The sequence below is a fragment of the Psittacula echo genome (genome assembly GCF_963264785.1).
Source record: "Psittacula echo genome assembly, chromosome: 6".
Classification (NCBI taxonomy): Eukaryota; Metazoa; Chordata; class Aves; order Psittaciformes; family Psittacidae; genus Psittacula; species Psittacula echo.
In genome coordinates, this window is record NC_137743.1 from 3,474,997 (window position 1) to 3,488,254 (window position 13,258).

Consider the following 13,258-nt stretch of genomic DNA (forward strand, 5'->3'; position numbering starts at 1 on the left):
TGGTCTCGGACAAGCAGGCAAGCAGCCAAGCTGGGGTGATGTATCCATACATGGTAGATGTATACACTCCAGATGGGGACAATTCACAAGGTGAACAGGGAAGCTGAGGTGTAGGAGAGCTGGAAAGAGCAATTAGATCACAGAATTTGGAGAAAGCCATGCCAAAATAATAGATAAGATAAAGACTTCAGCCTCCTGGTAGCTTTAGGAGGTGAGTCTCTAATTGGTGTTTATAACAGCTTTTCATTGGGTACCTGGGTGATTGGTACAAAAGGAAAAGGAGGAAAAGAGGAAGAAAAAGCTGTAGGAGTCTCGCAGTGCACTTTCAAATCTTGACAAAGACATATATGAGGCAGGCAGCTCCGTTTTATCCATGTCATCTTCAGGCCAGTAGTCCCTGTTTTGGCTTTATCTGCAGACAGAGATGGCCATAACGACAACCTTTTTGTCCTTCTAATTTTTAGCATAAGCTTTAAAATACTCTGCAGGGTGTTTTACTGCAAAGTCAGTGCTCTTCACTCTGGTAACTGTCATTTTGCACAGAAACAAGAAAAAACAGTTCACTCCAGTAACAAAAAAACCCCAAGAATCAGCATTTCTTTAAAGTGCTCTCAAGGCTCTGCCAGAGGAGACATTGATCTGGATGTCCAGGAGAAACCCAGTGTCAGTGTACGACTCATGGGCCAGGCTGCAGCTTCAGTTATGCAGGGGAACATGATGTTTCCCAGAGATCTCACCTCAGTGAACTGAATCTTTTGAGGTGCAAGTTAGTTCAAGGCTTGTACAGCAAAACTAGGAACTTTGCCAGTTATTTAAGCCTCAAAAAGGGGCCAAATCCAAACCAAGCAAATACTCATCCCCAAAACCCATATGGGCAGCTGCCCTTTCCCCCCGCCCCAAGTCAATAAAGGCTAATTCAGGGGTATATAAAGAAGGGTTTTCTATATACCAGTATGCACAAAAGAAAGCTCTAAATTTGGAAGATACAAACATGAAAGAATAACCTGGAGGCTATAGTGCTCAAATGTCTCAACACAGCGCAACTAAATCTTTGGTCATCCTTATAACTCAGTCACCGTCTTGCCCGTCTCACCCTGAGCACTCAATGCCAAAAAGCTTGCGCACACTGAAAGAGACAATGAACAGATTGCATGACAACTAGCATTTGAATACAAAACCTGCAGTCATCCTTGTAGGATCTGATTTTCCTGATTGATTTTGCAGTGGGTCAGCTCTATTATATAACCTAAATTCCTCTAGTCATGCCTCCCTGAGAGCCTGCCCCTCTCTACTGTTCTGTAGGGCTGAATTCTCTCAGTGGTAGGTGATATCCTGTCTCCCACTGATTTTAAGAGAAACTCAAAGCAGGGAGAGCAGTATCTGAGTATGAGAAGCTTTGGTGTATCAGGAGCATTCTAGCTTAAATTAACTGTGATGGTTCCGATGTGTTGTAGAAAGGCCAAACAGAAGCTGACATTAAAGCAAGTCTTTGACACATGATTCAGTCTTTATTCTTCTTTTTAAAAGGCTACTCACTAAATTCATGGATTGAAAAGTAAAATGTTGCTGTAATGTAGTATCGCCACTCAAGGGAAGTTAGGCTAAATGAGAAGTGTGGAACTGTGGCACTTATATTTTGCTTAAATGAAATAAAAGTATGGGTTAAGAAACTTGTTCTTGCCTGCATGGGAAGCACCAGGATTGGGGCATTTGCCTGTTCTAGCTGTAGGTGATAGTATTTTATTATTTACAATTTGATCTGAATCTCAGTGGAACGGAGCAGAGTTCAGCTGAAAGCAGCTGCATATTTTGTGCAACAGCTTATAATGGCTTAACAGTAGATGGTTGCTTATTCAGTGGTTGTGAAACTGTTTGGTAATGGCTTTTACTGCTCAAGTTAACTTTAAAAGACCCTGGTGGGATAAATCAAAGTCATATTGCTATTCATTTCTTCAGTCCTTGCGATACTTAAATGGTCTCAGTATCAAATGGGACATGTCACTGTTTGTTTTGATAATCTTCATTTATGCTGTCTTCAAATAACCTCTTTTGCTGAGACATCACATTCCTTGCTTTAAAAACCCTCTCTAGAAACTGATAAAATTGCATTCCAAGGGGATCTGAGCAAGTAATGAGAACCGCATGGGCTGCAATAATTGTTTGCCTAGTCAAGACCCAAATTACATTTCAGAGCATTTATGGCTCTAGTTTTGGAGTGGACTGTGTGAATTCTTGGTTTTATTTTTAATTGCCATCTTTAGGGGTGTTCAGATATAGACATTCTCTATTCAGTTAGTAGAAGAGATACTGGCAAAGTAAAGAACTGAGCTCAGTTTGTTGAGTCTAGGTAGCCCAGTGTTTAGAGGAGTTTCTGTCTTGACCACATACCCCTAACTTCAAGGCATCACTCCAATGTGTCACTGGTAAATTATACGGAATTATTTCATTGTTTTCTCTATCTTCGGTCCTGGATTTGTTTCCAGTTGAATGAGAGGTTGTGCTCTCAATTTCATCGAATTCTCTAAATATTTCATCAATTACTATGAGTACAAACATACCGTATACCAATCTGTATGTGACTGGTATCTATATAAGACATCTCCATAGGCAATCATTGTGTGGAACTAAGTATTTCCTTGATTATTACAGCTTATTTTGCTGCACAGATTTACTCTTGTTTCTTTTACTAGGACAGGTTGTACAGCTTCTTTCAGCAAACAGACATTTTAGAATATAACTGCAAACAAACTGCCTGTCACAAGATTTGTATATTAAGAGTTTAAAATTCAGGTAAAGCTAAAAAGAGATCATTTCTTAAAGGACAAAATTCTTTTGAGTTTATTTTCCAGTGCAGAAGGAGTAGTTCTTCGTTTCAGTATGGCTGCCTTCTCTTTTTGATTTTGTTTTCTGTTTAGAAAATGATTTATTAAAGATATTAGCACAAACAGATGAAAGAAAAAGCTCTTAAATCTACCCCAAGTCATGTCTTAAGGGCTTCATTAATATATAGCTAATGTTTTAGACAATTTTACCTTTCACTTCTTTTTAGTCTGAAAGTTGGTTTAGATGATACTAGAAGAGTTATTTAAACTGAATATATTCATATATGCTTTTAGAGCAGGCAGTGGTACATAGTCATTCCATTTACTGACTGATAAATAGTGGATCATGCATTTATATTACATGTTTCTGCCTTTAGGGAAAGCTTTCCTATGAGTACAGTGGATTTTTTTCCCCCTTAAGGAAAATGATCAACGTGGAAAGGTCTCTTACTTGTGGTTAAGCCAAAACATCAGCCTGTAATGAGATCATGCAGTCAATTTCTCAGAAATAATTGTCCCAAAAATCAGCATTTCAACGAGGATTAATGTTAATATTTCAATTTGACACTTGGAGAATTTAGAATATTCATAGCTGTTAATAAAATACCATCAAAGATTTTGACTTGCTTTGTCTTTTCCTTGTAAAAAGGAGGTTTCCAAAGGTACTCGTTTTTTCTTACAAGGCTTGTGAAGTTTTGGACTTTCTGATATTAAAGAAAGGGTCTGAAGAATAATAAAGAGACCGAGTGAAATCTCTTGCTGCACTGACATGAAGGATCTTCTCACTTCTCATCACACTAATCCTTGCCCATAAATGATCACCCTTTCCACCACTCCACAGCCGGGTGACTGTTTTCTGCTACTGCCTTGTCTTGGGAGTTTGGGATATTTATTGAACAGGAGAATTTTAAGCCCTAAATAAAAAGATGGGCCAGATGTTCAAAGCTGCTCAATGGTCTCAAGTGTTTTAACGCAGACAAGGCCCTCAGTGATGTGATTTAGTGGTGGACTTGGTAGTCCTGGGGTAATGGTTGGACTTGGTGATCTTAAAGGTCTTTACCAACCTAGTTGATTCTATGATTCTGTGTGCTGGGGAATCTGGGTGGCCAGGACAGATAGGCAGTCCTGAAATTCCCACTCTGCACCTGGTATATGTGGATGAATTTTAAACTGGGTCTATTTAACAGCAGTGCAACTACAGCTGCTGAGTTGATAAAACATTCAAAGTATAAGAAATAGGACTTTAGAGGGGGAATGTGCGTTCTGAAGTGTTTTCACATGTGGATTTGACTAGTTCTTTTGGTGTTTTTAAGGATCACTCAGAAAACCCTCTAGGTGCAGCCGTCACACTGGCTCATGAACTGGGACACAACTTTGGGATGAACCATGATACATTGGAGAGGGGTTGTAACTGCAAAGCATCTACGGATAAAGGGGGTTGCATCATGAACCCCTCTACTGGGTAAGTGCGAGGGTAAACACTGGGAAGTCACAGTTGGAGTGGGAAATGTTTACTTTCATTTTGTGTTTCGGGAACATTTTAATGGTAAGGACTAAAAAGCCTTTTCAATGCCTGTCAAATCTTCTCGCAGTTATCCCCCTTGAGGTGAAACAATTAAACTTGTTATCACAGCACAGCATGTACCATTGTACCTTTCTATTTCTATGTTAGCAGCGTGAGAGGCAAAAATGCTGTAAGCAACTGGTTAATTACAAACAAGAAAAGTTCCACAGAACTGCATTGCAAGTATTGAATGAGAATTTCACCTTCTCTCATCTTGCCAACTGAGTATCAGTCATAATAGGAAGCCTCATCCAAAGCCAAGACTAAGATAAATAGGAAATAAAGTAATGCAGGAAATGCATTATTAGACTCTCTGTAAAGAATTTGTCTTGTGCAGAGAAGGTTTTTAGTTTTGCACAAACTTTTGCATTTCACCCCTTCTTATAATTATGTAGCAGTTTTAGACTGAGCAAATTAAATCTGTAAGGTCAGTGGGGTTAAGGCTGTTCGGTGGCCAGAGGGAGATCTTCCAAGAAAAGATATAAGACACCATGGAAAATAAAGCCAGTGAGCTCATGGTCATCTCCCTGGGTCCGTGCAGAACCATTACTGATGATAAAGGCTCTATGCCAACGGAGAAGCGCAGTGGTTTTGTGGACAGAAAAAGTACAGGCACCAGGGTAACTAGTTGCAGCTTGCTGCTCTGTGTTGTAAAGTGCTGGTAGAAACTGAATGATATACGAATGAATGAGTTCTCCATGTTCATATTCAGACAAGAATGGATAGGATTAAACTGAAGTAGGAGACAGTAGGTTCACCAAAGCTTTGTGATGGGAAGTGATGTGCTGGGCTGGACTGCCCGCAGAAATGTTACTGCCTGTGACTGGAAGCTGGGAAGAGCCAGTGGGACAAATATCTGTCAGCAGTGTCCTGTAGGTACAGCTGGATTTGTCTTAGGGCAAGAGGATGATCTGGATGATCTTGTGATGTCTCTTCCAGCTCCAGCATTCTCTGCATGTGCTTAAATTTCATCTGTTGCTTAAAAATCTCTTTTGGGAATCGTGATCAGCTCAACCTCTGCCTTCTGCGAGACAGCATGTTTCTGGGAAAGGAGAACAGCAATGTGGGAGAGGCCAGGGAGTGTTGGGCAGGATTTCTCCCTGCTGGTCAGCCTAACAGCAGCCTTGGCGTTTCTTCAAAGGCATGCTGTCACCCTCCTTCAAGGCAGAAAAAGGGATTCTGGCCAGAGGCCAAGCACAGCAAGTTAAGAGACAAACAAAAGAGAGTTGTGTGTGTGTGGAGGAGAATGAGAGTGACTTCTGCACTGTGGAAAAGAGAATTAACTGGGCTCTTCTGAAACAATCGGTAGTAAATATCCATATGGAATTGCTTTCTACAGCACATCAGGGCTTGGATGCACACTGAAAACCAGCTGAAATTGGAAGCAGAGCTTTGAGGTGAGGTGGTGTAAGAGCTGATAAGGAGTGGGCAGGCAGGTTTAGGCTCTGAGCTCCAGACAGATGAGACAGCTTTAGCCATCTCAGCTGAGTTACTGGTTGGGCATCCAGTTACTGCACTTCAGGAAATAAGTAGAGAAGATGCTCTTAGGACAGAAATGTCTAGACACTTCCAGAACTCAACTTGTGAGGATGTCTGTAATGTGGGATTAGACAGCTCTTCCCTGCTTCTGCCTCCTGCACCAGAGTCCCTTGGGTGTATCTGAAACTTCTTCTGCGCTGGATGTGCCAGTCATAGAATCATCATTGAATCCTAGAATGGTTTGGGTTGAAAGGGACCTTACAGATCAAAGTTGTAGCAGCTCAGCATGTTCCTCAGATACGACTCCAAGCAGCTCAGCTCACTTCATGTTGAGGTTTCTGTAGCGTCTTACAACTTAAAAGCTGTGCTTCCTTCAGCAACCCCAGCACCCCATAGGTAGAATAGTTTGGGGAGGGGGCCATCAGGTACATTTCAGCTTTGGAATCATAGAATCATAGAATAGTCAGGGTTGGAAAGGACCTTAAGATCATCCAGTTCCAACCCCCCTGCCATAGGCAGGGACACATCACACTAAACCATGGCACCCAAGGCTCTGTCCAACCTGGCCTTGAACACTGCCAGGGATGGAGCATTCACAACTTCCCTGGGCAACCCATTCCAGTGCCTCAGCACCCTCTCAGTAAAGAATTTCTTCCTTATAAAACTTGTGCCTGAGGAGGAGTTGTGGCATTCCCAGGACTGAGTTTGCTGGTTTGTTTGCACTGATTATTGACTTATAAATGGAAATTTTAACATCAGGTTCCTAGCCCCGGGCTTTACCTTCATACTGTGCTGTCGATCTACAACAAGTATTCTGGGAGAATTCTTTATGCCTGAAGCCAAACTGCATTTTACCAATTAAAAATTAATACTTTGAATATTTACCCAACAGCTGACCAATAGCAGTATTCCTCAGAGCACCACTAGTCAAGGAACTGAAGAGATTTTGGCTCTGGAAGTGCATGTCTGTTAAGGAAAGGCCAAGTGAATATTCCCTACCTGAAATGTACTCTTGCAATAGCAAAATGCACAGACATTTAGAGAGACAGCCTGCTCTTTCAGTGTATTCATTGGCACTCACTCTGTGCACTGCTAATTTCTGTTGGTTTAAGGTAAATTTAACAAGTGCAAGGAAGCAAAATCTTTTGACTGTAGCTGGTGCAAAAAGTCCAAGCCCCTGAAAAGTCCTTATCTGACATCTAATAGGAAATATCTAGGTTATAGCAGAAAGGCCTCTGTAAATGTAACTTTGGAGTCATTCGTGTGGTTGTGCAGCAAAAAGGAATGTTTTAAGGCTTTTTACTTGAAAGTGATTTCATTAATTATTGCCATTTCTTTCAGTTCTTATGTTTCATTCTTTGAAGAGGGCTTAGAAATTACTTCTTGGTAGAAAGAATCTCCAGGGATCAGTGTGGAATTTAAACTCTGTTGGTTCTATCCTTTAATTAGCTTCTTATAGGTTTTACTCTCAAAAGATGCCAGCAAGATGTATACCGCTTGTGTGTGAGCTGCAAATGCCCTAAAGATCCTCTACATTGGGAAAAGATATTTTCTAGAGCATAGAATTAAGCATATAAAACCCCCAAAATTGTGGCACTCCAGGCTTTTTAGAGATTCAAATATCTGCTATGGAAATCACATAAATTTCCCTGTAGAAGTTTGGGGATTTGCTATAAAAATAGGATCAATAAGGAAATATTTAATGCTAACACATTGTTTCCTTTTTATATCCATATGTTTTAATGATATTCCTCCAGTTCTTTCCGGTTGTTTTGACCATAGACTGCTCCAAGTGAAAAAGAAGGATATAAGGAGTCTTAAAGAGACTTGCAAATCTTTTTACTGAGATCACAGTATCCGACAACTAAGGGAGGAGGCTGAGCCAGTGAGGCCATTTCCGTATTCCACTTGTTTTCCAAGTATCACCCTAAAAGTTTCCACTCTTGGGAGTGAAAATACCCTTCCTGACAGCTAGATAAACACTGAAGAGTTCTGGTGAAACCCAAGGCTTTAGTCTAGATTTATGCCACTGCAATTAAAGCAGAATTTAGCACCAACTGCAGAGCAAAATTATGCCCATTAGCAGCGCTTGTTTGTTTAGTCACTTTGGAAATGCACTTCCTGTGTGCTCCTTTGTCAGAACTGAGCACAGGCATCTCAATGGGGGCTCGAAATTGGGTGAGTTTCCCCAAAGTAGTTGAAAGCTGAGGAGTTCATAGAGGCTTGAAATTTCTTGCCAGCCTTAAGGGAAGCAAAATCTTTGCAGTCAGTCTTTTCCTCTTTCTAAACCCAAGGGTTTATACTTCCCCTCACCCACAAGTGCGTGTCCTTGCCAATAGCATGCTTTTCTAGTTTATATATAGATGACTTACACAACTAGCTTGTCATCAGGGAAGCTGAGCATCCTGGAAACATGTTCTTCCTTCCCTCTTACAGAGAGTACTCCTTGATGCCTTTCCATCCAACACACACACACTAGTTTAGGTGTTAATGAGGGATCAGGAATCCACTCAAGTTTTACCATTCAGAAGCTGATCCTGATGTCGTTTCCATCCCTTTGCTGAGTCCCATGACTTGCTATAACGAAAGCTTCTTTCATAGAAGCGTGTTGCACTAACCAGGCTCCTTTCTTGTTGCTGAATCATCCTGGCTAACTGAGATGCCAGGCAGGCTCCTAGGATGGACCTGTTTGTTTTTACTCTCTTTGCACTTCCATAGACAGAAGCAGGTTTTTCACCATGAGAATGGAAAAGAGGATGACGAAAAGAGGGCTGCTTTGTAGTGTCTCCTCCATTCTCCTTTGCACCTGGCTGTGGGAATGGTTTCTCCAGGTCTATCCTATTGTCATCCATGTATTGTGAGAGGTAATACATTTTGTTGACCTGGAAAGGTGCATGCTTTAACCATAGCCTAAAAGCTGTCTTTACAGCTATGAATCACAGGGGGCTTTTACACACTGCTTCAGCAGACCCTACTTGCCCCATTGCACTGAAACTACACATGGAAAAGGCAACCAGCTTGGAGTTTGACCAGGATTTTTTCTGTTCCAATAGTTCCAATGCATATGCTGGTTTGCATCCCAGTGGTGGCACAAAGCTTAGAGACAGAAAGCTAGTTGGTGCCATGCAGTAATATAAACAAGGAAGCAGCATCTCTGGCAGTGTTCAAGGCCAGGTTGGACAGGGCTTGGAGGAACCTGCTCTAGTGGAAGGTGCCCCTACTCATGGCAGTGGGTTGGAACTGGATGATCTTAAGGTCCTTTCCAACCCAAACCAGTCTGGGGTTCTATCATTTATGACTTCATATGTTACAGGGACATGAGACTTGGAATGTGACTCTTTGACTTCATGATGGAGGAAATGCCTGTGTTTTGCCCATGCTGCAGAACACTCTGGGGCTCTGCTCCAACCAGGGGGCTAGGTTTTGTGTAGTGATCATAAGTGAAGAAAAAGGAGACATGGAGTTGAAATCAGTTCTTTAATCTCTCCGTTATTGATCATCACTTTGGAGGATTTTTGCCTCTCTGTGGAAAATAAGAGCTAATATTGAGTAATTGCCTTTCAGTACATAGTTTCACTTTAATTACTGAGAGGCAGGGTATGGGGGAAACAAACAATTAGGAACAAAGAAAGAGCATGTAATAAAAATCTTACCTAGAAAAATACTGGTTCATTTACTGTTAAAATTTGGAGAAGACTTTTTAACCAATCCAAAACCCACTCACTGTTGGCAGTATGTTTTTAAGTGAAATTAAAACCTTTGTGTTAGAATTAGCCAATGGGAAGCTACATATTTGTGAATGAGAATGAGGGAAAAGCACTATCTGTTAAGGATCAGCTGAGTGACAGTCACAGATTAAACTGATGGACTTGATCTAAGTACTGCTGAGGAGAAATGGGGAAGCACTAAAGATGGGAAGGACCATCAGGTGGGCTTCTTGTAGGTACCATTGAAAAAGAGCATTGGTACATACTACATTTGAATTCACTCTAGGAATAACTAGGTATTTGGCACTGAACACTGAGTACATTAGTTACAATTAAGGCTAAATGAAATATTTAAGTAGAACCATAGCCTTTTTTCCTGTGTAATAGTACCAGATCTATGAGTAGCTGAAATGTGACGCTCAGCAAGACCATGAATTGCACAGAGACATCATAAATGTGAACATTCCCCTTTGCCCCATTGCTGATGAGCTGGTCCTTGGGTTCGTTACACGAGTGGCCCACACATCCAAGGATATGCTAGGAAACATTTGGTCTTTGTTGCATGTTACAGGCCAATTCCCAACTGTTTTGAAAGTGTAATGCAGTGTGATATGGGAGAAGAAGCTGTCCTTGAAAGGCAACTTTCCCATAAGGGAGAAGCAGTTACATTTGATGCTTCCCTTTCATGCATTAACTTCAGTGGCCAGGGGGAGGTGCATTACACTTAAGCTTGGGCCACTCAGAGCATCAGTTTCTGCTGGCAAACAGAAATTGTTTGACAGCCCCCTGTGCTAGCAAGCATATTATCAGAGACATCTAAAATAGCTACTCATTTGCTTTCTCCTCTTCTCTCGTCCCCGGTTAATGCTTGTTTCACATTATTGAAGGTCTTACTTTGTTTCACTTCCTGATTTTCCTAGTGTAAACTCTCTGATTTAAACTCTTCAGTACTCTAAGGTTTCTTCAGTGTTCATACTCAGTGTAAGGGCAGGGTTAGCAGAAGGTTTAGCACTCGCATGCAGCTGCTGTTTCAGGAGTCCAACAATCAGTATGCTCCCTCTTCCCCAAGCTGCTGGGATATAAGGGTGCTTCTGGAAACACTCCCCAGAGCTACTGAGGTGTCACAACTTGGGTTAGGTATTTGTTGTCTCTGTTCAAGTTAAATGGTAGGCCACAGGCATGTGAATTATAGAATCTGGATACAGGATGCCTGTCCAAAAGCCACCTGGTATTTGTCATTATGACATTGCACCCACACCATGAAATATGGCCTTGGTCAGAGAAATTGGCCTGTGGGTTGAAACCCCAACCTGACTTGTTCTTGTGCTGCATTTTACTTAGTGGTGAACTGGAGTAGCGTTTTGTGGGGCTACATGGTAATCCAGATGATGAAAATTATCCAAGTTAAAACAAGGCTTGTGGGTGCAGAAAGTATACTGATGAGGATTATTTGGTGATCTGCCTGGCAGTTCAGGTTTACAGTTACTCAGATGTAACTGGGATGACTGTGAGCAGCCGGATTGGATCAGGGTGAGGAGATGCTCAGCAGCATCTTCTTCTGCCTTCACCACCAAAATCAGTGTCTGGGGGAACAGCACCCTATCATTAATGTGTGTTATACAGATGATGTCTTTTGATGGTACTGAAGGTCTTTTCTTCCCTCATATATCACCCATTACTGCTAATGGGATTTAGGACTACACATCAAAAGAAGGCTAGCAACAGTAATGCTGATTTTGTAATGCATAAGTATACATTTGCGTGATAGATGGGTGGCTGATGTCTCCTGGAGAACTGTTTTGCTCAATAAGCTTGGTTCTCAAAGGCTTTTGAGGGGAGCTGTGTTATTTTGTCATCTGCTTTTGTTTGATTTTGGGTTTAAAAACAACAAAATATAATCAAGTTCATTATAAACATGTAGTTAAATAAGTAAAACATAGTTAAAATCTATCAAGGACGAGGTAGGAAATCACTAACCACATGTGTCATTTATTGTATTAAGTATTAGTTTCAATCACATTTCTCCTTGAAAAGTGATCTCAAGGAAGCAGGATATAAGGTCACCTTGATTTTGGTTATTCAGATTCTGAACTGAAATGTACAGAACCAGGCTATGAAAACATACACCATACAGAGGTTTCCAGCACACTAGCTTCAGGAGGCAGCCAGGTATGCCATGAAAACAGCACCTCGGCTTTGGTACCAAAACAACTTGAAGTGAAAAACAATTATTCCAACACTTCACAAAAAAACCCATAATAATTTTAAAAGCTGAAAAAAAAAGTTAAAAATAATATAAAAAGCTAGAAACGGGGCACAGATCAGAAATACAGTGTGGGAAAGGACCTTTGAATTTACTCACTGGCTCTCTTTCCTTCTTTCTAGACATCCCACAGCATCCTGTAGCTGCAGAGCTGTTAAACATTAGCTAATCAACCCATTATTAGTTAGCACAGTATCTCCTGACCCCTCTCCGTTTGTTTGCAGCTGTGCAGACCTCACTTTGCATTTTTTGGTCTGGCAGCTTAGAGCCATTAAAGTGTGGAGTCAGCAGAACTCTCTGGAATTACCTCTGTTACAGTTTGAAGAAAATGAAATTATCTCTAAGATGTAAACAGTTTCTAATTAAACTCTGAAGCCATTTATGTTTCCCGACGAGCCTGAGCTGAGCTCTGCACAAAGACAGGCTCCTTTGTTGCCTTTCCCTTTTTTTAATAAAGCTGATATACTGATGTAATAAATTACTTGTGACAGAGCAAGGGCTGTTGTGCCAGCAGTGCGACTGCTGCTTAAAAACCTTAAGCAACATATCCCTATGCCCTAGTAATTTAGCACATTGCATTCTGGTCCTTCCTTTCGTAGGAAACAGCCTTGAGATTGCAGAACAGATTTATGTCAGTCTTTCCCTCAACTCCAAGTAGCCCCACGTCTGCAGTGCATTTGGCATTCCTTTTTGTTAATAATTTCCATACATCGCAGACACATTTAATTGTTGTGGTAAATGAGATCTGCATTGAAGAATTGGTGGTGTTGGTTGAAATACATTGCACGTTTCCCAGCCTTTTGGAGGAGTGGGTCACTGTTAATAATTAGCACACGGAGAACAGGGCGGGCCTTTAAAAGAATAGATATTGCTTTTTGTTTGAATTTAGCCTTTCACATTTCAGTAGATGTGCTGTTAGAAGTGCAAAAGTTTGGCTTTTCTGGTGTATTCCAGAGGAGAAGCTGTACAGATTTACAGTATGCATTTTCTGTAAGTGAAGCTGACAAGGGGAGAGGTTACTTCTCAAATGAAAACACATTTTATTTCGGGTGTGATTATTTATAGCAGATACTTTAGGACAAGTCGTGGTTTCTACTATGTGATGTATCCAGAATGGGTACAGTTCTACTGACTGGGATGCTGGTATGTGAGAGCTCAGCTGCGTTTTGTCTTGTCGGTATAATATCCATCGAAAATATAGCTCTGTAAGGGGTATTTTTCTCCTGCACTACTGCTATTACCATGACCCATAAGAACAAATCATATAAGGACATTTCCCTCTATCTTAGCTTTCCGTTTCATCAAAAAACCTTTTCAAATTGCAGGGATAAATCTAGTGCAGTGCCTGGAGAATTAAGCACACAATGTCCAGTTTTAATTGGTGTTAATGAATTCCAAATTCCCAGAGTATAAATGGAAACAT

At 41.0% G+C, this 13,258-nt stretch overlaps 1 protein-coding gene across 2 annotated transcripts in view; it reads left to right on the forward strand.

The window, feature by feature from the left end:
* The window catches only part of ADAM12 (ADAM metallopeptidase domain 12), a gene marked incomplete at its 3' end in the record, with an annotated part of 189,126 nt that overhangs the window by 132,926 nt on the left and 42,942 nt on the right, over window positions 1–13,258 (forward strand). The window contains exon 11 of one of the 2 annotated variants that reach the window (XM_080620833.1): window positions 4,136–4,284. The exons of the other annotated variant lie outside the window; for it this stretch is intronic. Within the exon in view, the coding sequence (XP_080476959.1) occupies window positions 4,136–4,284 (149 nt within the window). The remainder of the gene's footprint in view (window positions 1–4,135; window positions 4,285–13,258) is intronic. 2 annotated transcript variants of the gene reach the window in all.